A 26,822-nucleotide genomic window follows, 5' to 3' on the forward strand; every position below is an offset into this window, starting at 1 on the left:
TTAGGTCGAAGATCAGCCATGATCTGATTGAATGGCGGAGCAGGCTCGAGGGGCCGAATGGCCTACTCCTGCTCCTATTTCGTATCATCTTATGTAAGTGTTACCTATCTTCTCTCCTGATCGGCCTGGCTCTGATTTTAAGGTTACGTCCCCTTGTCCTAGACTCCCCTCCACCATGGAATCATAGAATGCAGCACAGGAGGAGGCCATTCTGCCCGTCGTGCCTGTGCTGGCTCGATGAAAGAGCTCTCCAATTAGTCCGTAACCCACAGATTAGTCCTCTTAGGTCCACGTCCAACTGCCTTTTGAAAGTTCCAATGGAATCTGCTTCCACCACCATTTCAGGAAGTGACCACATCCTCTGTGTGAAATTACATCGAACGTACAGCACAGAAACAGGCCATTCGGCCCAACAGGTCCGAGCCGGTGTTTATGCTCCACACGAGCCTCCTCCCTCCCTACTCCATCTCACCCTATCCCCATATCCTTCTATTCCTTTCTCCCTCATGTGTTTATCCAGCTTCCCCCTTAAATCCATCTACACTATTCACCTCAACTACTCCTTGTGGGAGCGAGTTCCACATTCTCACCACTCTCTGGGGAAAGGAGTTTCTCCTGAATTCCCGATTGCATTTATTACTGACTCTCTTATATTTATGGCCCCCTAGTTCTGGTCTCCCCACAAGTGGAAATATCTTCTCTACGTCTACCCCATCGAACCCTTCATAATCTTAAAGACCTCGATCAGGTCACCCCTCAGTCTTCTCTTTTCTAGAGAAAAGACCCCCAGCCTGTTCAATCTTTCTGATAGTTACAACTTCTCAGTTCTGGTATCATCCTTGTGAATCTTTTTTACACCTTCTCCAGTGCCTCTATATCCTTTTTATAATATGGAGACCAGAACTGTGCACAGTGCTCCAAGAGTGGTCTAACCAAGGTATATGGAGACCAGAACTGTGCACAGTGCTCCAAGTGTGGTCTAACCAAGGTATATGGAGACCAGAACTGTGCACAGCGCTCCAAGTGTGGTCTAACCAAGGTATATGGAGACCAGAACTATGCACAGTGCTCCAAGTGTGGTCCAACCAAGGTATATGGAGACCAGAACTATGCACAGTGCTCCAAGTGTGGTCTAACCAAGGTATATGGAGACCAGAACTGTGCACAGCGCTCCAAGTGTGGTCTAACCAAGGTATATGGAGACCAGAACTATGCACAGTGCTCCAAGTGTGGTCTAACCAAGGTGTATGGAGACCAGAACTATGCACAGTGCTCCAAGTGTGGTCTAACCAAGGTATATGGAGACCAGAACTATGCACAGTGCTCCAAGTGTGGTCTAACCAAGGTGTATGGAGACCAGAACTATGCACAGTGCTCCAAGTGTGGTCTAACCAAGGTATATGGAGACCAGAACTATGCACAGTGCCCCAAGAGTGGTCTAACCAAGGTATATGGAGACCAGAACTGTGCACAGTGCTCCAAGTGTGGTCTAACCAAGGTATATGGAGACCAGAACTGTGCACAGTGCTCCAAGTGTGGTCTAACCAAGGTATATGGAGACCAGAACTATGCACAGTGCCCCAAGAGTGGTCTAACCAAGGTATATGGAGACCAGAACTATGCACAGTGCTCCAAGTGTGGTCTAACCAAGGTATATGGAGACCAGAACTGTGCACAGTGCTCCAAGTGTGGTCTAACCAAGGTATATGGAGACCAGAACTATGCACAGTGCTCCAAGTGTGGTCTAACCAAGGTATATGGAGACCAGAACTATGCACAGTGCTCCAAGTGTGGTCTAACCAAGATATATGGAGACCAGAACTATGCACAGTGCTCCAAGTGTGATCTAAGCGAGGTATATGGAGACCAGAACTGTGCACAGTGCTCTCTGGTTCTTTTCCCGATCACCTTAAATCTGTGTCCTCTGGTTCCCGACCCTCCTGCCGTTGGAAAACAGTTTCTCCTTATTTATTCGATCAAAACCCCTTCATGATTTTGAACCCCTCGATCAAATCTCCCCATGAACCGTCTCTGTTTCAAGGAGAACAACCCAGCTCCTCCAGTCTCTCACATAACTGAAGTCCCCCATCCCTGGTCCCACACTGGTCAATCTCCCCTTAACCTTCTCTGTCTAAAGGAGAACAATCCAGCTCTCCAGTCTCTCCACATAACTGAAGTCCCCCATCCCTGGTCCCACACTGGTCAATCTCCCCTTAACCTTCTCTGTCTAAAGGAGAACAATCCCAGCTCCTCCAGTCTCTCCACATAACTGAAGTCCCTCATCCCTGGTCCCACACTGGTCAATCTCCCTTAACCTTCTCTGGTCTAAAGGAGAACAATCCCAGCTCCTCCAGTCTCTCCACATAACTGAAGTCCCCATCCCTGGTCCACACTGGTCAATCTCCCCTTAACCTTCTCTGGTCTAAAGGAGAACAATCCCAGCTCCTCCAGTCTCTCCACATAACTGAAGTCCCCCATCCCTGGAATCATTCTAGTAAATCTCCTCTGCACCCTCTCTAAGGCCTTCACATCTTTCCTAAAGTGCGGAGCCCAGAATCGGACCCAATACTCCAGCTGGGACCGAGCCAGTGATTTGTAAAGGTTTAACATGATGCTTGGTAGTCAGTGCCCCTATTTACAAAGCCAAGTATCCCATAGGCTTTCTTAACCTTCTTACCAATTTGTCCTGCCTCCTTCAAAGATTTGTGAATAAGTACCCCCGGGTCCCTCTGCTCTTGCTCCCCTGTCAAAATAGTCCCATTGAGTTTATATTGCCTCTCCGTGTCCCTCCCAAAGACATCACTTCACACTTCTCTGTGTTAAATGTCATCCCCCATGTGTCTGCCCATTTCTCCAGTCGGTCTCTGTCCCCCTGAACTCTGTTACTATCCTCCACATTGTTTACTACATTCCCGAGTTTTGTGTCATCTGCAAACTTTGAAATTATACCCTCTGTACCCAAGTCCAGGTCATTAATATATATCAAAAAGAGCAGCGGTCCTAATACTGACCCCTGGGGAACACCACTGTAAACTTCCCTCCAGTCTGAGAAACGACCGTTCACCACTACTCTCTGCTTTCTGTCCCTGAGACAATTGTGTCCCCACATTACCACTGTCCCATTAATCCCACCTGCTTCTATTTTCTGAATAAATCCGTTATGTGGCACTTTATGAAATACCTTTTGAAAATCCATAAATACAACATCGACTACACTGCCCTTGTCAACCCTCTCGGACACTACATTGCCGAACTCAATCGGGTTAGTCTGACACGACGTGCCTTTAACAAATCCGTGCTGGCTGTTCCTTCATTAATCCATTGCTTCTCCAAGTGGGAATTAATTTTGGCCTTGACAATGGTCTCTAGTCGTTTCCCCACCACCGAGGTTAAACTGACTGGCCCTGTAGTTGCTGGGTTTATCCTTACACCCTTTTTTGAACAAGGGTCTAACATTTGCAGTTCTCCAGTCCTCTGGCACCACCCCCGTATCTAAGGATGTTTGGAAGATCATGGCCCGTACCTCCGCAATTTCCACCCTTACTTCCCTCAGCAACAAGGTGCATCCCATCCGGACCGGGGGACTTGTTAACTTTTGAGTGATGCCAACTTATTTAACGCCTCCTTTCTATCGATTTTTATCCGATTCAATACATTTTACCCCCTGTTTCTCCTGCACTGTGACAGTAACCTCATCCTCTCCTCCAGTGAGGACAGATGCCAAATCCTCATTCGGCTCCTCAGTGACGTCCCTCTGTCTATTTGAGATTCCGGTCTTTGTCCCTTAAACATTTAACAAGTCAAAGAATAATTTCGAAAAGATTTTTGGGTTCCCTTTTCTGTTACCTGCGAATCTATTCTCGTTGTCTCTCCTTATCCTCTCTCTCTCTCTCTCTCTGTCTCTCTGAATTCTGAACCTGACACTTGTCAGAAATCTCCCTTTTTCTGTTTTATTCCAACTTCTTTTTCCTTTGTTATCCCGGGAGCTCGAGCTTCAGATGCCCCGTCTTTCCCCCTCGATGGGAATATTCTGGGGTTTGTACCCGAACTGTCTCCGCCTCGCAGGCCTGCCACTGCTCGTTTACTGGCTTCTCGGACAATCTTTGTTTCCAGTCCGCCAGTGGAGAGAGAGTTTCTTTCTCTCTCTCTCTCTCTCTCTCTCTCCACCCTAACAGTTCCTTTCAAAATCCGAAACACCTCAATCAAATCATCCCTTAAACCTTCCATATTAAAGGGACCGCCCCGCAGACCCGTCAATTAAAGGGACCGCCCCCCCGACCCGTCAATTAAAGGGACCGCCCCCCCCAGACCCGTCAATTAAAGGGACCGCCCCCCCAGACCCGTCAATTAAAGGGACCGCCCCCCCAGACCCGTCAATTAAAGGGACCGCCCCCCCAGACCCGTCAATTAAAGGGACCGCCCCCCAGACCCGTCAATTAAAGGGACCGCCCCCCCAGACCCGTCAATTAAAGGGACTGCCCCCCAGACCCTTCAATTAAAGGGACCGCCCCCCCCCCCCCCCCAGACCCGTCAATTAAAGGGACCGGCCCCCCCCCCCCCCCGACCTATCTTAAAGGGACCGCCCCTCCCCCCCCCCCCGACCTATCTTAAAGGGACCGCCCCCCCCAGACCCATCAAAAAAAGGGACAGCCCGAAGACCCGTCAATTAAAGGGACCGCGCCCCCAGACCCGTCAATTAAAGGGACCGCCCCCCGACCCGTCAATTAAAGGGACCGCCCCCCGACCCGTCAGTTAAAGGGACCGCGCCCCCCCCCGACCCGTCAATTAAAGAGACCGCGCCCCCGGACCTGTCAATTAAAGGGACCGCCCCCCAGACCCGTCAATTAAAGAGACCGCCCCCCCCCCCCCCCCGACAATTAAAGGGACCGCCCCCCCCCCCCGACCGGTCAATTAAAGGGACCGCGCCCCCAGACCTGTCAATTAAAGGGACCGCGCCCCCAGACCTGTCAATTAAAGGGACCGCGCCCCCAGACATGTCAATTAAAGGGACCGCCCCCCCAGACCCGTCAATTAAAGGGACCGCCCCCCCCCAGACCCGTCAATTAAAGGGACCGCCCCCCCCCCGACCCGTCAATTAAAGGGACCGCCCCCCGACCCGTCAATTAAAGGGACCGCGCCCCCAGACCCGTCAATTAAAGGGACCGCCCCCCAGACCCGTCAATTAAAGGGACCGCCCCCCCCCAGACCCGTCAATTAAAGGGACCGCCCCCCAGACCTGTCAATTAAAGGGACCGCCCCCCAGACCCGTCAATTAAAGGGACCGCCCCCCAGACCCGTCAATTAAAGGGACCGCCCCCCAGACCCGTCAATTAAAGGGACCGCCCCCCAGACCCGTCAATTAAAGGGACCGCCCCCCAGACCCGTCAATTAAAGGGACCGCCCCCCAGACCCGTCAATTAAAGGGACCGCCCCCCAGACCCGTCAATTAAAGGGACCGCCCCCCAGACCCGTCAATGAAAGGGACCGCCCCCCCAGACCCGTCAATGAAAGGGACCGCCCCCCCAGACCCGTCAATTAAAGGGACCGCCCCCCAGACCAGTCAATGAAAGGGACCGCCCCCCCAGACCCGTCAATGAAAGGGACCGCCCCCCCAGACCCGTCAATGAAAGGGACCGCTCCGCAGACCCGTCCGTTACACAGGCTCGAGGGGCTGAATGGCCTCCTCCTGTTCCTATGTTGCACTTTCCTTATGTATTTTTTTTTTAATTAAATTTTGCAGGAAAGAGGAGGAGGAGGAGGAGACCGTGATTTCAGCAGAGGAGCAGCTGGGGGCCGTGTTTTACACTGACGAGGCCACCGAACCTTCTCGAGTTCCCCAGGGCGATGGGGCGGAGAGGCCGGGAGCTGAGCCACAGGAGGTCCTGAAGCAGGAGGAGGAGGAGGAGGAGGAGAAGAAACCCACAGTGTGCCCCATCTGCAGCCAGATCTTCAGGAGCGCCAGGGAACTGTCCCTCCATCGACAGCAGTCCCACTCCTCCGCGAGCCCCCCGAGGGGGCGCGGCTCTCCCCCTCCCCCCCCTCCTCCTCCTCCGGCCGGAGGCAGCGAGCGGACCCCGGGGGACGCGGAGGCCAGGCCCTTCCAGTGCCGGGTCTGCCAGTGCTGCTTCCTCACGTCCTCCGAGTTCCGGGCCCACCGTCGCTCCCACACCAGAGGCCAGCTCTTCCAGTGCTCGGTCTGCAAGGAGACCTTCAGCCAGCCCGCCGAGTTCCACCTGCACCAGTGCTCGCTTCAAGAAGACAAGCCCTGTGAGTGCAGCCTGTGCCACCGGACGTTCCAACGCCTCTCCACGTTCAGGATCCACCGCTGCTGCCCCAGCGCCCAGAGACCCTTCCAGTGCCAAGTGTGCGGGAAGAGCTTCACCCAGAACTCCAAGCTATCAGACCACCAGAGAACGCACACCGGGGAGAGGCCCTTCAGGTGAGGACTGCGGGGGGCGGGGGTGCGGAGCGGAGAGACCCACCTGAGGGCCTTCAGGGTGCAGGTGGAGAAGCACGGTTCCCTTGAGCGGTAGAATCGAAAAAGCAGAGAAGTTACGTTAAACTTGTTACGTTAGGCTAATGTAACACCCTTACTTAAAAAGGGCAGTAGGCAGAAGGCTGGAAATTATAGCCCAGTTAGCCTAACATCTGTGGTGGGTAAAATTTTGGAGTCTATTATTAAGGAGACAGTAGCGGAACATCTGGATAAACATAATTTAATCGGACAAAGTCAGCATGGCTTTACGAAGGGGAAGTCATGTCTGACAAATTTGCTTGAGGACGTAACGTACAGGGTGGATAAAGGGGAACCAGTGGACGTAGTGTATTTAGACTTCCAGAAGGCATTCGACAAGGTGCCGCATAAAAGATTATTGCTCAAGATAAAGAATCACTGGATTGGGGGTAATATTCTGGCATGGGTGGAGGATTGGTTATCTAACAGGAAGCAGAGAGTTGGGATAAACGGTTCATTCTCGGACTGGCAACCAGTAGCCAGTGGTGTTCCGCAGGGGTCGGTGCTGGGTCCCCAACTCTTTACAATCTATATTAACGATTTGGAGGAGGGGACCGAGTGTAACGTATCAAAGTTTGCAGATGATACAAAGATGGGAGGGAAAGTAGAGAGTGAGGAGGACATAAAAAACCTACAAGGGGATATAGACAGGCTGGGTGAGTGGGCGGAGATTTGGCAGATGCAATACAATATTGGAAAATGTGAGGTTATGCACTTTGGCAGGAAAAATCAGAGAGCAAGTTATTATCTTAATGGCGAGAAACTGGAAAGTACTGCAGTACAAAGGGATCTGGGGGTCCGAGTGCAAGAAGATCAAAATGTTAGTATGCAGGTGCAGCAGGTGATCAAGAAGGCCAATGGAATGTTGGCTTTTATTGCTCGGGGGATAGAATATAAAAACAGGGAGGTATTGCTGCAGTTATATAAGGTATTGGTGAGACCGCACCTGGAATACTGCATACAGTTTTGGTGTCCATACTTAAGAAAAGACATACTTACTCTCGAGGCAGTACAAAGAAGGTTCACTCGGTTAATCCCGGGGATGAGGGGGCGGACATATGAGGAGAGGTTGAGTAGATTGGGACTCTACTCATTGGAGTTCAGAAGAATGAGAGGCGATCTTATTGAAACATATAAGATTGTGAAGGGGCTTGATCGGGTGGATGCGGTAAGGATGTTCCCAAGGATGGGTGAAACTAGAACTAGGGGGCATAATCTTAGAATAAGGGGCTGCTCTTTCAAAACTGAGATGAGGAGAAACTTCTTCACTCAGAGGGTGGTAGGTCTGTGGAATTTGCTGCCCCAGGAAGCAGTGGAAGCTACATCATTAAATAAATTTAAAACAGAAATAGACAGTTTTCTAGAAGTAAAGGGAATTAGGGGTTACGGGGAGCGGGCAGGAAATTGGACATGAATTTAGAATTGAGGTTAGGATCAGATCAGCCATGATCTTATTGAATGGCGGAGCAGGCTCGAGGGGCCGATTGGCCTACTCCTGCTCCTATTTCTTATGTTCTTATGTTCTTAAACTTGTATGAAACCTTGGTTAGACCACACTTGGAGCACTGTGCACAGTTCTGGTCTCCATATCCCTTGGTTAGACCACACTTGGAGCACTGTGCACAGTTCTGGTCTCCATATCCCTTGGTTAGACCACACTTGGAGCACTGTGCACAGTTCTGGTCTCCATATACCTCGGTTAGACCACACTTGGAGCACTGTGCACAGTTCTGGTCTCCATATACCTTGGTTAGACCACACTTGGAGCACTGTGCACAGTTCTGGTCTCCATATACCTCGGTTAGACCGCACTTGGAGCACTGTGCACAGTTCTGGTCTCCATATACCTCGGTTAGACCGCACTTGGAGCACTGTGCACAGTTCTGGTCTCCATATACCTTGGTTAGACCACACTTGGAGCACTGTGCACAGTTCTGGTCTCCATATACCTCGGTTAGACCACACTTGGAGCACTGTGCACAGTTCTGGTCTCCATATACCTTGGTTAGACCACACTTGGAGCACTGTGCACAGTTCTGGTCTCCATATACCTTGGTTAGACCACACTTGGAGCACTGTGCACAGTTCTGGTCTCCATATACCTTGGTTAGACCACACTTGGAGCACTGTGCACAGTTCTGGTCTCCATATACCTTGGTTAGACCACACTTGGAGCACTGTGCACAGTTCTGGTCTCCATATACCTTGGTTAGACCACACTTGGAGCACTGAGCACAGTTCTGGTCTCCATATACCTCGGTTAGACCACACTTGGAGCACTGTGCACAGTTCTGGTCTCCATATTATAAAAAGGATATCGAGGCACTGGAAAAGGTGCAAAAAAGATTTACTGAGATGAAATCAGAACTGAGATGTTATAACTATCAGGAAAGGCTGAACAGGCTGGGGCTCTTCTCTCTAGAAAAGAGAAGACTGAGGGGTGACCTGATCGGGGTCTTTAAGATTATGAAAGGGTTCGATGGGGTAGATGTAGAGAAGATGTTTCCACTTGTGGGGGAGACCAGAACTAGGGGGCCATAAATATAAGATAGTCACGAATAAATCAAATCAGGAATTCAGGAGAAACTTCTTTCCCCAGAGAGTGGTGAGAATGTGGAACTCGCTCCCACAAGGAGTAGTCGAGACGAATAGTGTAGATGGATTTAAGGGGGAAGCTGGATAAACACATGAGGGAGAAAGGAATAGAAGGATATGGAGATAGGGTGAGATGGAGTAGGGAGGGAGGAGGCTCGTGTGGAGCATAAACACCGGGATAGACCCGTTGGGCCGAATGTTTCTGTGCTGTTGACCGGATGTGACTGGGTGTAGCTTGATCTAACTCCCTCCCTCTCTCTCTCTCTCTCTCCCCCTCCCTCTCCCTCACCCTCCCCGTTCCCCCAGCACAGGTGCGAAGTGTGCGGGAAGGGCTTTGCCCAGTCGTGCAAGCTGCAGGTCCACCAGTGCATCCACACCGGGGAGAAGCCCTTCAAGTGCGAGTCGTGCGGCCGATCCTACAACCGCCTGGACAACCTGCGGCGGCACCAACGCACCCACCTGATCGACCGGCCCTTCAAGTGCTCGGTGTGCGGGAAGGGATTCACCGACTCCTCCTGCCTCCTGGCCCACCAGCAGGTCCATTCCACCGAGAAGCCCTTCAAGTGCTCGGTGTGCGGCAAGAGCTTTGGCCGCTCCTCCAAGCTGGCCCTGCACCAGTGCCTGCACACCGGCGAGCGCCCCTACAAGTGCGAAGCCTGCGGCAAGTGTTACAACCGTTCGGAGAACCTCAAGAGGCACCAGAGGGGCCACGCTAAGGGAAAGCCCTTCAAGTGTCTGATGTGTGAGAAGTCCTTCAACCTTCTCTCCACCTTCCTGGCCCACCAGGCTGCTCACACCGGCGAGAAGCCCTTCAAGTGCCCTGTCTGCCAGAAAGGCTTTTCTGTCTCTTCCTCCCTCCTGGCCCACCAGTCCATCCACACCGGTGACAAACCCTTCAAGTGTCACACCTGCCGCAGTTCCTACAACAGGCTGGACAATCTGCGTCGGCACCAGAGGGGCCACCACCAGGGGGAGACACGCCTCAGGGGGCAGGCGAGGCGCACGGCCGCGGGGACGCAGACGGGGACGGCGCCCGTCCAGGGCAAGGACTCCTCCCCGCTCAGGGCCGACCAGGTCATCCACGTCCAGACCCGCTTCAGGTGCGACGCTTGCGGGGAGACGTTCGCCGACCCGTCTGGCCTCCAGACGCACCAGGTCGGACACGCGGCGCCGTCCCACGAGTGCGACGCTTGCGGGGAGACGTTCGCCGACCCGTCTGGCCTCCAGACGCACCAGGTCGGACACGCGGCGCCGTCCCACGAGTGCGACGCTTGCGGGGAGACGTTCGCCGACCCGTCTGGCCTCCAGACGCACCAGGTCAGACACGCGGCGCCGTCCCACGAGTGCGACGCGTGCGGGCAGACGTTCGCCGACCCGTCTGGCCTCCAGACGCACCGCGCCGCCCACGGCAAGAGGCGAGTCCACCGATGCAACCTGTGCGGGAAGAGTTTTAAGCAGTTCTCCGACCTCTCGGTTCACCGTTACGTCCACACCGGGGAGCGGCCGTTCAGCTGCACCGTCTGCGGCCGGAGCTTCACCAAGGCGGCTTCCCTCCGCGCCCACCAGGGCATTCACACGGGTCAGAAGTCCTACCGCTGCGACGCCTGCCCCAAGAGTTACAACCGGCTGGACAACCTGCGGAGACACCAGCGGGGCCACCAGGGTCACCGGCCCTTCCGCTGCACCCTCTGCGGCGAGAGCTTCGTCTCCGCCGCCTCCCTGCGCGCCCACCGAGCCGGGCACGGCGCCCAGCGGGGCTACAAGTGCGAGGCCTGCGGGGAAAGCTTCCCCCGGGCGGCAGCTCTGGCCGAGCACCGGTGCGGAGGGGCGGGACCGACCCCAGGCCCGCTCCCCCCCCCCCCCCCCCTCCTCCTCCTCCTCCTCCTCCTCCGCCCCGGGCCGACTCGTCCATCTGAGGACCCGCTACGACTGCGAGGTCTGCGGCCAGAGTTTCGGGGAGGCCTCCGCCCTCCGGGACCACCAGCCCACACATCTGGAGACCTCCTTCCAGTGTGGGGTGTGTGGGGAGATATTTAATGACTCCGCGTCCCTTGCCGAACATCAGCCCACACATCTGGAGACCTCCTTCCAGTGTGGGGTGTGTGGGGAGATATTTAATGACTCCGCGTCCCTTGCTGAACATCAGCCCACACATCTGGAGACCTCCTTCCAGTGTGGGGTGTGTGGGGAGATCTTTAGTGACTCTGCGTCCCTTGCCGAACATCAGCCCACACATCTGGAGACTTCCTTCCAGTGTGGGGTGTGTGGGGAGATATTTAATGACTCCGCGTCCCTTGCTGAACATCAGCCCACACATCTGGAGACCTCCTTCCAGTGTGGGGTGTGTGGGGAGATCTTTAGTGACTCTGCGTCCCTTGCCGAACATCAGCCCACACATCTGGAGACCTCCTTCCAGTGTGGGGTGTGTGGGGAGATCTTTAGTGACTCTGCGTCCCTTGCCGAACATCAGCCCACACATCTGGAGACCTCCTTCCAGTGTGGGGTGTGTGGGGAGATCTTTAGTGATTCTGCGTCCCTTGCCGAACATCAGCCCACACATCTGGAGACCTCCTTCCAGTGTGGGGTGTGTGGGGAGCTCTTTAGTGACTCTGCGACCCTTGCCGAACATCAGCCCACACATCTGGAGACCTCCTTCCAGTGTGGGGTGTGTGGGGAGATCTTTAGTGACTCCGCGTCCCTTGCCGAACATCAGCCCACACATCTGGAGACCTCCTTGCAGTGTGGGGTGTGTGGGGAGATCTTTAGTGACTCTGCGTCCCTTGCCGAACACCAGCCCACACATCTGGAGACCTCCTTCCAGTGTGGGGTGTGTGGGGAGATCTTTAGCGACTCCGCCTCCCTGGCCGAACACCAGCCCACACATCTGGAGACCTCCTGCCAGTGTGGGGTGTGTGGGGAGATCTTTAGCGACTCCGCCTCCCTGGCCGAACACCAGCCCACACATCTGGAGACCTCCTGCCAGTGTGGGGTGTGTGGGGAGATCTTTAGCGACTCCGCCTCCCTGGCCGAACACCAGCCCACACATCTGGAGACCTCCTGCCAGTGTGGGGTGTGTGGGGAGATCTTTAGCGACTCCGCCTCCCTGGCCGAACACCAGCCCACACATCTGGAGACCTCCTGCCAGTGTGGGGTGTGTGGGGAGATCTTCAATGACCCCTCATCCCTTCAGACGCACCAGATCAGCCACGCGAAGGGCGGCCACAAGTGCAGCAGGTGCGGCCAAGTCTACGACGGCGCACCCGGCCTCTCTCGCCATCGTTGCGCTCCCACCGGCGACAAGCCCTTCAGGTGCCTGCTGTGCGGAAAAGGTTTCAGCCAGGCCATCTCCCTGAGAAAGCATCGGTGCCCGCGGCCCGGGGACCGGCAGGCGTTCCGGTGGTCGGTCAGCGGGCAGCGCCTGGCCGGGCCTCGCCCCATCCCTCCGCCCGGAGCCGCCCGCCCCCGGGGGCGTTGCTTCAAGTGCGACGCCTGCCCCAAGAGTTACAACCGGCTGGACAACCTGCGGAGACACCAGCGGATCCACCAGGGTCACCGGCCCTTCCGCTGCACCCTCTGCGGCGAGAGCTTCGTCTCCGCCGCCTCCCTGCGCGCCCACCGAGCCGGGCACGGCGCCCAGCGGGGCTACAAGTGCGAGGCCTGCGGGGAAAGCTTCCCCCGGGCGGCAGCTCTGGCCGAGCACCGGTGCGGTCAACCCTTCAAGTGGTCAGTGGAGGGGGACGTGCGGTCCGGGCCTCCCTCGCCCCTCTCCCACTCCTCGCTGGGGGAGTCGGTCGTCATCACCGCCCCCTCCGTCCCCTCGACCCCGCCGCCGGAGAGACCGTTCCAATGCCACGTTTGCGCGGAGAACTTCTCTGATTCCTTCTCCCTGTGCACCCACCAGCTCCTGCACACCTGGGAGAGGCCGTTCAAGTGCGATCTGTGCGAGGACAGCTTCGAGGACTCGTCCTCCCTCACCGCCCACCAGCTGGGGCACGGCGCGGAGTCACGGCACCAATGCGGGCAGTGCCGGGAGTCGTTCGAAAGCCCCTCCTCGCTGGCCCAACACCAGCTCCTCCACACCTGGGAGAGGCCCTTCAAGTGCGATCTGTGCGAGGACAGCTTCGAGGACTCGTCCTCCCTCACCGCCCACCAGCTGGGGCACGGCGTGGAGTCACGGCACCAATGCGGGCAGTGCCGGGAGACGTTCGAAAGCCCCTCCTCGCTGGCCCAACACCAGCTCCTCCACACCTGGGAGAGGCCCTTCAAGTGCGACCAGAGTTTCGAGGACCCCCCGTTGGCAGCTGGCCCTTGGGACGGCCCGTCCAAGTGCCAGGCGTGCGGAGAGCTCTTCCTGGACCTGCCCACCCTGCGGGCCCATCACCGATTGGCGCACGGCTGGCACGAGGCCCGAGCGGAGGAGGAGAGGGGGAGGGAGGAGGAGGAGGAGGAGGAGGAGGAGGAGCAGCAGCAGCAGCAGCAGGAGGGCGGTGCAGCCTCTCCCCAGCTTCTGCCCTCCAGCCTCTCCGCCCCCACCCGGGACAAGCCCTTCAAGTGTTCCGTCTGCCAGAAGGGCTTTGGGCAGCTGTCTGCCCTCCGAGCCCACAAGACGATCCACACCGGGAATAAGCCTTACCGGTGTGACATCTGTGCCCGGACTTACAACAGGCTGGACAACCTGCGTAGGCATCAGTACTCCCACCTCAAAGTCACGTGTTGATTGGACGCCAGTCGTGTGCAGGAGCGGTGGGGGAGCCCGGCCTGTAATGGGCGCATGCCCGGAGGAAGGGGACACCCAGTTCACCGACGGGGCTTGTTCTCCAGTCCCAGACTCAGGACAGGGCTGGACAGGACAAAGGATTCGGCCCTGGTGCAAGCTACAACAGAAGGGAAAAAAATACACACGCACCGCAACACAGCTCTCACCTGCAGGACCGCAGGCCCCGATACCAGCACCGTTTGAGAGGGGCCGATCGTCGCGGGGGTGGGTCAGGAGACGTCAGTGGGATGGGATGGAGGGAGAAGGAGTCTCCCATCAGATCCATGAACTGCCAGACTCGGAAGGGCTCAATAGCAGTGCAGAGGGAGCTTAACTCTGTATCTAACCCTGTACCTGCCCTGGGAGTGTTTGACGGGACAGTGTAGAGGGAGCTTTACTCTGTATCTAACCCTGTACCTGCCCTGGGAGTGTTTGATGGGACAGTGTGGAGGGAGCTTTACTCTGTATCTAACCCTGTACCTGCCCTGGGAGTGTTTGACGGGACAGTGTAGAGGGAGCTTTACTCTGTATCTAACCCTGTACCTGCCCTGGGAGTGTTTGATGGGACAGTGTAGAGGGAGCTTTACTCTGTATCTAACCCTGTACCTGCCCTAGGAGTGTTTGATGGGACAGTGTAGAGGGAGCTTTACTCTGTATCTAACCCTGTACCTGCCCTGGGAGTGTTTGATGGGACAGTGTAGAGGGAGCTTTACTCTGTATCTAACCCTGTACCTGCCCTGGGAGTGTTTGATGGGACAGTGTAGAGTGAGCTTTACTCTGTATCTAGCCCTGTACCTGCCCTGGGTGTGTTTGATGGGACAGTGTGGAGGGAGCTTTACTCTGTATCTAACCCTGTACCTGCCCTGGGAGTGTTTGACGGGACAGTGTAGAGGGAGCTTTACTCTGTATCTAACCCTGTACCTGCCCTGGGAGTGTTTGATGGGACAGTGTAGAGGGAGCTTTACTCTGTATCTAACCCTGTACCTGCCCTGGGAGTGTTTGACGGGACAGTGTAGAGGGAGCTTTACTCTGTATCTAACCCTGTACCTGCCCTGGGAGTGTTTGATGGGACAGTGTAGAGGGAGCTTTACTCTGTATCTAACCCTGTACCTGCCCTGGGTGTGTTTGATGGGACAGTGTGGAGGGAGCTTTACTCTGTATCTAACCCTGTACCTGCCCTGGGAGTGTTTGATGGGACAGTGTAGAGGGAGCTTTACTCTGTATCTAACCCTGTACCTGCCCTGGGTGTGTTTGATGGGACAGTGTGGAGGGAGCTTTACTCTGTATCTAACCCTGTACCTGCCCTGGGAGTGTTTGATGGGACAGTGTAGAGGGAGCTTTACTCTGTATCTAACCCTGTACCTGCCCTGGGAGTGTTTGATGGGACAGTGTAGAGGGAGCTTTACTCTGTATCTAACCCTGTACCTGCCCTGGGAGTGTTTGACGGGACAGTGTAGAGGGAGCTTTACTCTGTATCTAACCCTGTACCTGCCCTGGGAGTGTTTGATGGGACAGTGCAGAGGGAGCTTTACTCTGTATCTAACCCTGTACCTGCCCTGGGAGTGTTTGACGGGACAGTGTAGAGGGAGCTTTACTCTGTATCTAACCCTGTACCTGCCCTGGGAGTGTTTGATGGGACAGTGTAGAGGGAGCTTTACTCTGTATCTAACCCTGTACCTGCCCTGGGAGTGTTTGATGGGACAGTGTAGAGGGAGCTTTACTCTGTATCTAACCCTGTACCTGCCCTGGGAGTGTTTGATGGGACAGTGTAGAGGGAGCTTTACTCTGTATCTAACCCTGTACCTGCCCTGGGAGTGTTTGATGGGACAGTGTGGAGGGAGCTTTACTCTGTATCTAACCCTGTACCTGCCCTGGGAGTGTTTGATGGGACAGTGTAGAGGGAGCTTTACTCTGTATCTAACCCTGTACCTGCCCTGGGAGTGTTTGATGGGACAGTGTGGAGGGAGCTTTACTCTGTATCTAACCCTGTACCTGCCATGGGAGTGTTTGACGGGACAGTGTAGAGGGAGCTTTACTCTGTATCTAACCCTGTACCTGCCCTGGGAGTGTTTGACGGGACAGTGTAGAGGGAGCTTTACTCTGTATCTAACCCGTGCTGTACCTGCCCTGGGAGTGTTTGATGGGACAGTGTAGAGGGAGCTTTACTCTGTATCTAACCATGTACCTGTCCCTGGGAGTGTTTGATGGGACAGTGTAGAGGGAGCTTTACTCTGTATCTAACCCTGTACCTGACCCTGGGAGTGTTTGACGGGACAGTGTAGAGGGAGCTTTACTCTGTATCTAACCCGTGCTGTACCTGCCCTGGGAGTGTTTGATGGGACAGTGTAGAGGGAGCTTTACTCTGTATCTAACCATGTACCTGCCCTGGGAGTGTTTGATGGGACAGTGTAGAGGGAGCTTTACTCTGTATCTAACCCTGTACCTGCCCTGGGAGTGTTTGATGGGACAGTGTAGAGGGAGCTTTACTCTGTATCTAACCCTGTACCTGCCCTGGGAGTGTTTGATGGGACAGTGTCGAGGGAGCTTTACTCTGTATCTAACCCTGTACCTGACCCTGGGAGTGTTTGATGGGACAGTGTAGAGGGAGCTTTACTCTGTATCTAACCCTGTACCTGCCCTGGGAGTGTTTGATGGGACAGTGTAGAGGAAGCTTTACTCTGTATCTCACCCTGTACCTGCCCTGGGAGGTACCGACCCTCCGACAGTGCTGAGCTCCCTCAGCACCGACCCTCCCACAGTGCGGCGCTCCCTCAGCACCGACCCTCCGACAGTGCGGCGCTCCCTCAGTACCGACCCTCCGACAGTGCGGCGCTCCCTCAGCACCGACCCTCCGACAGTGCGGCGCTCCCTCAGCACCGACCCTCCGACAGTGCGGCGCTCCCTCAGTACCGACCCTCCGACAGTGCAGAGCTCCCTCAGTACCGACCCTCCGACAGTGCAGAGCTCCCTCAGCACCGACCCTCCGACAGTGCGGCGCTCCCTCAGTACCGACCCTCCGACAGTGCAGAGCTCCCTCAGTACCGACCCTCCGACAGTGCTGAGCTCCCTCAGCACCGACCCTCCCACAGCACGGCGCTCCCTCAGTACCGACCCTCCCACAGCACGGCGCTCCCTCAGCACCGACCCTCCGACAGTGCGGCGCTCCCTCAGCACCGACCCTCCCACAGCACGGCGCTCCCTCAGCACCGACCCTCCGACAGTGCAGAACTCCCTCAGCACCGACCCTCCGACAGTGCAGAACTCCCTCAGTACCGACCCTCCGACAGTGCAGAACTCCCTCAGTACCGACCCTCCGACAGTGCGGCGCTCCCTCAGCACCGACCCTCCCACAGCACGGCGCTCCCTCAGCACCGACCCTCCGACAGTGCAGAACTCCCTCAGCACCGACCCTCCGACAGTGCAGAACTCCCTCAGTACCGACCCTCCGACAGTGCAGAACTCCCTCAGTACCGACCCTCCGACAGTGCGGCGCTCCCTCAGTACCGACCCTCCCACAGCACGGCGCTCCCTCAGCACCGACCCTCCGACAGTGCGGCGCTCCCTCAGCACCGACCCTCCCACAGCACGGCGCTCCCTCAGTACCGACCCTCCGACAGTGCGGCGCTCCCTCAGTACCGACCCTCCGACAGTGCAGAACTCCCTCAGTACCGACCCTCCGACAGTGCGGCGCTCCCTCAGCACCGACCCTCCCACAGCACGGCGCTCCCTCAGTACCGACCCTCCGACAGTGCAGAACTCCCTCAGCACCGACCCTCCCACAGCACGGCGCTCCCTCAGTACCGACCCTCCGACAGTGCAGAACTCCCTCAGTACCGACCCTCCGACAGTGCGGCGCTCCCTCAGTACCGACCCTCCGACAGTGCGGCGCTCCCTCAGCACCGACCCTCCCACAGCACGGCGCTCCCTCAGTACCGACCCTCCCACAGCACGGCGCTCCCTCAGTACCGACCCTCCGACAGTGCAGAACTCCCTCAGCACCGACCCTCCGACAGTGCGGCGCTCCCTCAGCACCGACCCTCCGACAGTGCGGCGCTCCCTCAGCACCGACCCTCCGACAGTGCGGCGCTCCCTCAGCACCGACCCTCCGACAGTGCAGAACTCCCTCAGCACCGACCCTCCCACAGTGCAGAGCTCCCTCAGTACCGCCCCTCCGACAGTGCAGAGCTCCCTCAGTACCGACCCTCCGACAGTGCAGAGCTCCCTCAGCACCGACCCTCCCACAGCGCAGAACTCCCTCAGTACCGCCCCTCCGACAGTGCAGAGCTCCCTCAGTACCGACCCTCCCACAGTGCAGAGCTCCCTCAGTACCGACCCTCCGACAGCACGGCGCTCCCTCAGTACCGCCCCTCCCACAGTGCAGAACTCCCTCAGCACCGACCCTCCCACAGTGCGGAGCTCCCTCAGCACCGACCCTCCGACAGTGCAGAGCTCCCTCAGTACCGCCTCTCCCACAGTGCGGCGCTCCCTCAGTACCGACCCTCCCACAGTGCAGAGCTCCCTCAGTACCGACCCTCCGACAGTGCGGCGCTCCCTCAGCACCGACCCTCCGACAGTGCAGCGCTCCCTCAGTACTGACCCTCCGACAGTGCAGAGCTCCCTCAGTACCGACCCTCCCACAGTGCGGCGCTCCCTCAGTACCGACCCTCCGACAGTGCAGAGCTCCCTCAGCACCGACCCTCCCACAGTGCAGAGCTCCCTCAGCACCGACCCTCCCACAGTGCAGAGCTCCCTCAGAACCGACCCTCCCACAGTGCAGAGCTCCCTCAGTACCGACCCTCCGACAGTGCAGAGCTCCCTCAGTACCGACCCTCCGACAGTGCAGAGCTCCCTCAGCACCGACCCTCCCACAGTGCAGAGCTCCCTCAGTACCGACCCTCCGACAGTGCAGAGCTCCCTCTTTCCTGGGGACGGACGTTTGACTCACAACCCATGGCCCGAGAGCTGGTTCAGAGGAAACTCGGCAGGAGATGGCGGGTGTGAGAGTGGGGATTATATATGGACAAGGTCCTGGGTCAGGTCCCTGGTCCCTCGGCCGACACAGGTGGGGTGGATGGAGGTTTATATATTTAATATAAATTTATATCTGTATGTGTTGTATAAAAGGGTTTGGATAGTTAGTGAGGAGGCATGTGAGAGACCCTGTGTCCACATTATATGAGGCGTTTCATTATTTGGTCTTTTCGATTTCGGATTTGTTCCTGTGAAGATCATTAAAAATTTTAAAATAACTGACTGGGATCAGGATCTGTGTTTCCCCCCCTTCCCTGGGGGTCTCTGGGCGGGGGGGGGCTGTGTTTTACCACCCATCCCCGGGGGTCTCTGGGCAGGGGGCTGTGTTTTACCACCCATCCCCGGGGGTCTCTGGGCAGGGGGCTGTGTTTCCCCCCCCTTCCCTGGGGGTCTCTGGGCAGGGGGGGCTGTGTTTTACCACCCATCCCCGGGGGTCTCTGGGCAGGGGGCTGTGTTTCCCCCACTTCCCTGGGGGTCTCTGGGCAGGGGGGGCTGTGTTTTACCACCCATCCCCGGGGGTCTCTGGGCAGGGGGCTGTGTTCGCCCGCTTCCCTGGGGGTCTCTGGGCAGGGGGCTGTGTTCGCCCGCTTCCCTGGGGGTCTCTGGGCAGGGGGGGCTGTGTTTTACCACCCATCCCCGGGGGGTCTCTGGGCAGGGGGCTGTGTTCGCCCGCTTCCCCGGGGGTCTCTGGGCAGGGGGCTGTGTTTCCCCCCCCTTCCCTGGGGGTCTCTGGGCGGGGGGGGGCTGTGTTTTACCACCCATCCCCGGGGGTCTCTGGGCAGGGGGCTGTGTTTCCCCCACTTCCCTGGGGGTCTCTGGGCAGGGGGGGGGCTGTGTTTTACCACCCATCCCCGGGGGTCTCTGGGCAGGGGGCTGTGTTCGCCCGCTTCCCTGGGGGTCTCTGGGCAGGGGGCTGTGTTCGCCCGCTTCCCTGGGGGTCTCTGGGCAGGGGGGGGCTGTGTTTTACCACCCATCCCCGGGGGTCTCTGGGCAGGGGGGCTGTGTTCGCCCGCTTCCCCGGGGGTCTCTGGGCAGGGGGCTGTGTTTCCCCCCCTTCCCTGGGGGTCTCTGGGCAGGGGGGGGCTGTGTTTTACCACCCATCCCCGGGGGTCTCTGGGCAGGGGGCTGTGTTTCCCCCCCTTCCCTGGGGGTCTCTGGGCAGGGGGGGCTGTGTTTTACCACCCATCCCCGGGGGTCTCTGGGCAGGGGGCTGTGTTCGCCCGCTTCCCTGGGGGTCTCTGGGCGGGGGGGCTGTGTTTTACCACCCATCCCCGGGGGTCTCTGGGCAGGGGGCTGTGTTTCCCCCCTTCCCTGGGGGTCTCTGGGCAGGGGGGGCTGTGTTCTCCAGGTGAGGGGGAAGGGCTGTGTGTTCTCTGGGGGGTCTCTGTGTGTGTGTGTGTGTGGGGGGGGTCTCTCTCTGTGTGTGTGTGGGGGGGGGGGGGTCTCTCTGTGTGTGTGTGTGGGGGGGGTCTCTCTGTGTGTGTGGGGGGGGGTCTCTCTGTGTGTGTGTGTGGGGGGGGTCTCTCTGTGTGTGTGGGGGGGGTCTCTCTGTGTGTGTGTGGGGGGGGGGGTCTCTCTCTGTGTGTGTGTGTGGGGGGGGTCTCTCTGTGTGTGTGTGTGTGGGGGGGGTCTCTGTGTGTGTGGGGGGGGGGGTCTCTGTGTGTGTGTGTGGGGGGGGTCTCTGTGTGTGTGTGTGTGGGGGGGGGTCTCTGTGTGTGTGTGTGGGGGGGGGTCTCTCTGTGTGTGTGTGGGGGGGGGTCTCTGTGTGTGTGTGTGGGGGGGGGTCTCTCTGTGTGTGTGTGTGTGTGTGTGGGGGGGGTCTCTCTGTGTGTGTGTGTGGGGGGGGGTCTCTCTGTGTGTGTGTGTGGGGGGGGTCTCTCTGTGTGTGTGTGTGGGGGGGGTCTCTCTGTGTGTGTGTGGGGGGGGGTCTCTGTGTGTGTGTGTGTGTGGGGGGGGTCTCTCTGTGTGTGTGTGTGGGGGGGGGGTCTCTCTGTGTGTGTGTGTGGGGGGGGTCTCTCTGTGTGTGTGTGTGGGGGGGGGGGTCTCTGTGTGTGTGTGTGGGGGGGGGGGTCTCTGTGTGTGTGTGTGGGGGGGGGTTCTCTCTGTGTGTGTGTGTGGGGGGGGGTCTCTGTGTGTGTGTGTGGGGGGGGGTCTCTGTGTGTGTGTGTGTGTGTGGGGGGTCTCTCTCTGTGTGTGTGTGTGGGGGGGGGGTCTCTCTGTGTGTGTGTGTGTGTGGGGGGTCTCTCTCTGTGTGTGTGTGTGGGGGGGGGGTCTCTCTGTGTGTGTGTGTGTGTGGGGGGTCTCTCTCTGTGTGTGTGTGTGTGGGGGGGGTCTCTGTGTGTGTGTGTGGGGGGGGGGTCTCTGTGTGTGGGGGGGGGGGTCTCTCTGTGTGTGTGTGGGGGGGGGGGTCTCTCTGTGTGTGTGTGTGGGGGGGGGGTCTCTGTGTGTGTGTGTGTGGGGGGGGTCTCTGTGTGTGTGTGGGGGGGGGTCTCTCTGTGTGTGTGTGGGGGGGGTCTCTGTGTGTGTGTGTGTGTGGGGGGTCTCTCTGTGTGTGTGTGTGTGTGGGGGGGGTCTCTGTGTGTGTGTGTGGGGGGGGTCTCTGTGTGTGTGTGGGGGGGGGTCTCTCTCTGTGTGTGTGTGTGGGGGGGTCTCTCTGTGTTGTGTGTGTGGGGGGGGGTCTCTCTCTGTGTGTGTGTGTGGGGGGGTCTCTCTGTGTGTGTGTGTGTGGGGGGGGTCTCTGTGTGTGTGTGTGTGGGGGGGGTCTCTGTGTGTGTGTGTGGGGGGGGGGTCTCTGTGTGTGTGTGTGGGGGGGGGGTCTCTCTCTGTGTGTGTGTGTGTGGGGGGGGGGTCTCTCTCTGTGTGTGTGTGGGGGGGGTCTCTCTGTGTGTGTGTGTGTGGGGGGGGGGTCTCTCTGTGTGTGTGTGTGGGGGGGGGTCTCTCTGTGTGTGTGTGTGGGGGGTCTCTCTGTGTGTGTGTGGGGGGGGGTCTCTCTCTGTGTGTGTGTGGGGGGTCTCTCTGTGTGTGTGTGGGGGGGGGGTCTCTCTCTGTGTGTGTGTGTGTGGGGGGGGGGTCTCTCTCTGTGTGTGTGTGTGTGGGGGGGGGGTCTCTGTGTGTGTGTGTGTGGGGGGGGGTCTCTCTCTGTGTGTGTGTGGGGGGGGGTCTCTCTCTGTGTGTGTGTGTGTGGGGGGGGGTCTCTCTCTGTGTGTGTGTGTGTGGGGGGGGGGTCTCTGTGTGTGTGTGTGTGGGGGGGGGTCTCTCTCTGTGTGTGTGTGGGGGGGGGTCTCTCTGTGTGTGTGTGGGGGGGGGGTCTCTCTCTGTGTGTGTGGGGGGGGTCTCTGTGTGTGTGTGTGTGGGGGGGGTCTCTGTGTGTGTGTGTGTGGGGGGGGGTCTCTGTGTGTGTGTGTGGGGGGGGGTCTCTGTGTGTGTGTGTGTGGGGGGGGGTCTCTCTGTGTGTGTGTGTGTGTGGGGGGGGTCTCTCTCTGTGTGTGTGTGTGTGGGGGGGGGTCTCTCTGTGTGTGTGTGTGGGGGGGGGTCTCTCTGTGTGTGTGTGTGTGTGGGGGGGGTCTCTCTGTGTGTGTGTGTGTGGGGGGGGGTCTCTCTCTGTGTGTGTGTGGGGGGTCTCTCTGTGTGTGTGTGTGGGGGGGGTCTCTCTGTGTGTGTGTGTGGGGGGGGGTCTCTCTCTGTGTGTGTGGGGGGGGGTCTCTCTGTGTGTGTGTGTGGGGGGGGTCTCTCTGTGTGTGTGTGTGGGGGGGGGTCTCTGTGTGTGTGTGTGTGGGGGGGGGTCTCTGTGTGTGTGTGTGGGGGGGGGGGTCTCTGTGTGTGTGTGGGGGGGGTCTCTGTGTGTGTGTGGGGGGGGGGTCTCTCTGTGTGTGTGTGTGTGGGGGGGGGTCTCTCTCTGTGTGTGTGTGTGTGGGGGGGGTCTCTCTGTGTGTGTGTGTGGGGGGGGTCTCTCTGTGTGTGTGTGGGGGGGGGTCTCTCTGTGTGTGTGTGTGGGGGGGGTCTCTGTGTGTGTGTGTGGGGGGGGTCTCTCTGTGTGTGTGTGTGGGGGGGGGGGGTCTCTGTGTGTGTGTGTGGGGGGGGGGTCTCTGTGTGTGTGTGTGGGGGGGGTCTCTCTGTGTGTGTGTGTGGGGGGGGGTCTCTCTGTGTGTGTGTGGGGGGGGTCTCTCTGTGTGTGTGTGTGGGGGGGGGTCTCTCTGTGTGTGTGTGTGGGGGGGGGGGTCTCTGTGTGTGTGTGTGGGGGGGGGGTCTCTCTGTGTGTGTGTGTGTGGGGGGTCTCTGTGTGTGTGTGTGGGGGGGGGTCTCTCTCTGTCTGTGTGTGTGGGGGGGGGTCTCTCTGTCTGTGTGTGTGGGGGGGGGGTCTCTCTGTGTGTGTGTGTGGGGGGGGGGTCTCTGTGTGTGTGTGGGGGGGGGTCTCTCTGTGTGTGTGTGTGGGGGGGGGTCTCTCTGTGTGTGTGTGGGGGGGGTCTCTCTCTGTGTGTGTGTGTGGGGGGGTCTCTGTGTGTGTGTGTGGGGGGGTCTCTCTCTGTGTGTGTGTGTGGGGGGGGGTCTCTGTGTGTGTGTGTGGGGGGGGGGTCTCTCTGTGTGTGTGTGTGGGGGGGGGTCTCTCTGTGTGTGTGTGTGGGGGGGGGTCTCTCTGTGTGTGTGTGTGGGGGGGGGTCTCTGTGTGTGTGTGGGGGGGTCTCTCTGTGTGTGTGTGTGGGGGGGGGTCTCTCTGTGTGTGTGTGTGTGGGGGTCTCTCTGTGTGTGTGTGTGTGGGGGGGGTCTCTCTGTGTGTGTGTGGGGGGGGGGTCTCTCTGTGTGTGTGTGTGTGGGGGTCTCTCTGTGTGTGTGTGTGTGGGGGGGGGGTCTCTCTGTGTGTGTGTGTGTGTGGGGGGGGTCTCTCTGTGTGTGTGTGGGGGGGGGTCTCTGTGTGTGTGTGGGGGGGGTCTCTGTGTGTGTGTGGGGGGGGTCTCTCTCTGTGTGTGTGTGTGTGGGGGGGTCTCTGTGTGTGTGTGGGGGGGGGGTCTCTGTGTGTGTGTGTGGGGGGGGGTCTCTGTGTGTGTGTGTGTGGGGGGGGGTCTCTCTGTGTGTGTGTGTGGGGGGGGGGGTCTCTGTGTGTGTGTGTGGGGGGGGGTCTCTGTGTGTGTGTGGGGGGGGGTCTCTCTCTGTGTGTGTGTGGGGGGGGTCTCTCTCTGTGTGTGTGTGTGGGGGGGGTCTCTCTGTGTGTGTGTGGGGGGGGGGTCTCTGTGTGTGTGTGTGTGGGGGGGGGTCTCTGTGTGTGTGTGTGGGGGGGGGGGTCTCTGTGTGTGTGTGTGGGGGGGGGTCTCTGTGTGTGTGTGTGGGGGGGGTCTCTCTGTGTGTGTGTGTGGGGGGGGGGTCTCTGTGTGTGTGTGGGGGGGGTCTCTCTCTGTGTGTGTGTGTGGGGGGGGGTCTCTCTGTGTGTGTGTGTGGGGGGGGGGTCTCTGTGTGTGTGTGTGTGGGGGGGGGTCTCTGTGTGTGTGTGTGTGGGGGGGGGTCTCTGTGTGTGTGTGGGGGGGGGGTCTCTGTGTGTGTGGGGGGGGGGTCTCTGTGTGTGTGGGGGGGGGGTCTCTGTGTGTGTGTGTGTGGGGGGGTCTCTGTGTGTGTGTGTGGGGGGGGTCTCTCTGTGTGTGTGTGTGGGGGGGGGTCTCTGTGTGTGTGTGGGGGGGGGTCTCTGTGTGTGTGTGGGGGGGGGGGTCTCTCTGTGTGTGTGTGTGGGGGGGGGTCTCTGTGTGTGTGTGGGGGGGGTCTCTGTGTGTGTGTGTGTGGGGGGGGGGTCTCTCTGTGTGTGTGTGTGGGGGGGGGGTCTCTGTGTGTGTGTGTGGGGGGGGTCTCTCTCTGTGTGTGTGTGTGGGGGGGGGTCTCTCTGTGTGTGTGTGTGGGGGGGGGGTCTCTGTGTGTGTGTGTGGGGGGGTCTCTCTCTGTGTGTGTGTGTGGGGGGGGTCTCTGTGTGTGTGTGTGGGGGGGGTCTCTCTCTGTGTGTGTGTGTGGGGGGGGGGTCTCTCTGTGTGTGTGTGTGGGGGGGGGGTCTCTCTGTGTGTGTGTGTGGGGGGGGTCTCTCTGTGTGTGTGTGTGGGGGGGGGTCTCTGTGTGTGTGTGGGGGGGGGTCTCTCTGTGTGTGTGGGGGGGGGGTCTCTCTGTGTGTGTGTGGGGGGGTCTCTCTGTGTGTGTGGGGGGGGGTCTCTCTGTGTGTGTGTGTGGGGGGGGTCTCTCTGTGTGTGGGGGGGGGGGTCTCTCTGTGTGTGTGTGGGGGGGGGGTCTCTGTGTGTGTGTGTGGGGGGGGGGGGTCTCTCTGTGTGTGTGTGGGGGGGGGTCTCTCTGTGTGTGTGTGGGGGGGGGTCTCTCTGTGTGTGTGTGGGGGGGGGTCTCTCTGTGTGTGTGTGGGGGGGGTCTCTCTGTGTGTGTGTGTGTGAGGGGGGGGTCTCTCTGTGTGTGTGTGGGGGGGGGGTCTCTCTGTGTGTGTGTGTGGGGGGGGGTCTCTCTGTGTGTGTGTGTGGGGGGGGGTCTCTGTGTGTGTGTGTGGGGGGGGGTCTCTCTCTGTGTGTGTGTGTGGGGGGGGGGTCTCTGTGTGTGTGTGTGGGGGGGGGTCTCTGTGTGTGTGTGTGGGGGGGTCTCTGTGTGTGTGTGTGTGGGGGGGGGTCTCTGTGTGTGTGTGGGGGGGGGGTCTCTGTGTGTGTGTGGGGGGGGGGGTCTCTCTCTGTGTGTGTGTGTGGGGGGGGGGGTCTCTCTGTGTGTGTGTGGGGGGGGTCTCTCTCTGTGTGTGTGTGTGGGGGGGGGGTCTCTCTGTGTGTGTGTGGGGGGGGGTCTCTGTGTGTGTGTGTGGGGGGGGGGTCTCTCTCTGTGTGTGTGTGTGTGGGGGGGGGTCTCTCTCTGTGTGTGTGTGTGGGGGGGGGTCTCTCTGTGTGTGTGTGGGGGGGGGTCTCTCTGTGTGTGTGTGTGTGGGGGGTCTCTCTCTGTGTGTGTGTGTGGGGGGGGTCTCTCTGTGTGTGTGTGTGGGGGGGGTCTCTGTGTGTGTGTGTGTGGGGGGGGTCTCTCTCTGTGTGTGTGTGTGGGGGGGGGTCTCTCTGTGTGTGTGTGTGTGGGGGGGGGCTCTCTCTGTGTGTGTGTGTGGGGGGGGGTCTCTCTGTGTGTGTGGGGGGGGGGTCTCTCTGTGTGTGTGTGGGGGGGGGGTCTCTCTGTGTGTGTGTGTGGGGGGGTCTCTCTCTGTGTGTGTGTGTGGGGGGGGTCTCTCTCTGTGTGTGTGTGGGGGGGGGGTCTCTGTGTGTGTGTGGGGGGGGGGTCTCTCTGTGTGTGTGTGTGGGGGGGTCTCTGTGTGTGTGTGTGTGGGGGGGGGTCTCTGTGTGTGTGTGGGGGGGGGTCTCTGTGTGTGTGTGGGGGGGGGGTCTCTCTCTGTGTGTGTGTGGGGGGGGGGGGTCTCTGTGTGTGTGTGTGGGGGGGGGGTCTCTGTGTGTGTGTGTGTGGGGGGGTCTCTCTGTGTGTGTGTGGGGGGGGGTCTCTCTGTGTGTGTGTGTGTGGGGGGGGTCTCTCTGTGTGTGTGTGGGGGGGGGGTCTCTCTGTGTGTGTGTGTGGGGGGGGGGTCTCTGTGTGTGTGTGTGGGGGGGGGTCTCTCTGTGTGTGTGTGTGGGGGGGTCTCTCTCTGTGTGTGTGTGTGGGGGGGGGTCTCTGTGTGTGTGTGTGGGGGGGGGTCTCTCTGTGTGTGTGTGGGGGGGGGTCTCTCTGTGTGTGTGTGGGGGGGGTCTCTGTGTGTGTGTGTGGGGGGGGTCTCTCTGTGTGTGTGTGTGTGGGGGGGTCTCTGTGTGTGTGTGTGTGGGGGGGGGTCTCTCTGTGTGTGTGTGTGGGGGGGGTCTCTCTGTGTGTGTGTGTGGGGGGGGGTCTCTCTGTGTGTGTGTGTGGGGGGGGTCTCTCTGTGTGTGTGTGGGGGGGGGTCTC

The 26,822-nt window shown here is 58.9% G+C and overlaps 1 protein-coding gene across 1 annotated transcript; it reads left to right on the forward strand.

Moving 5' to 3' along the window:
• Positions 1-5,740: 5,740 nt before the first annotated feature.
• Positions 5,741-14,806, forward strand: LOC137309292 (zinc finger protein 729-like; the record flags this gene model as incomplete). The annotated part of the gene is given in 3 exon segments (XM_067977550.1): positions 5,741-6,439; positions 9,421-10,956; positions 10,958-14,806. Coding segments are annotated over 3 exon segments (5,104 nt in total), but the record flags the coding sequence as incomplete, so codon positions are not given.
• Positions 14,807-26,822: the final 12,016 nt, after the last annotated feature.

The sequence above is a fragment of the Heptranchias perlo genome, unplaced genomic scaffold, assembly GCF_035084215.1.
Source record: "Heptranchias perlo isolate sHepPer1 unplaced genomic scaffold, sHepPer1.hap1 HAP1_SCAFFOLD_1581, whole genome shotgun sequence".
Classification (NCBI taxonomy): domain Eukaryota; kingdom Metazoa; phylum Chordata; class Chondrichthyes; order Hexanchiformes; family Hexanchidae; genus Heptranchias; species Heptranchias perlo.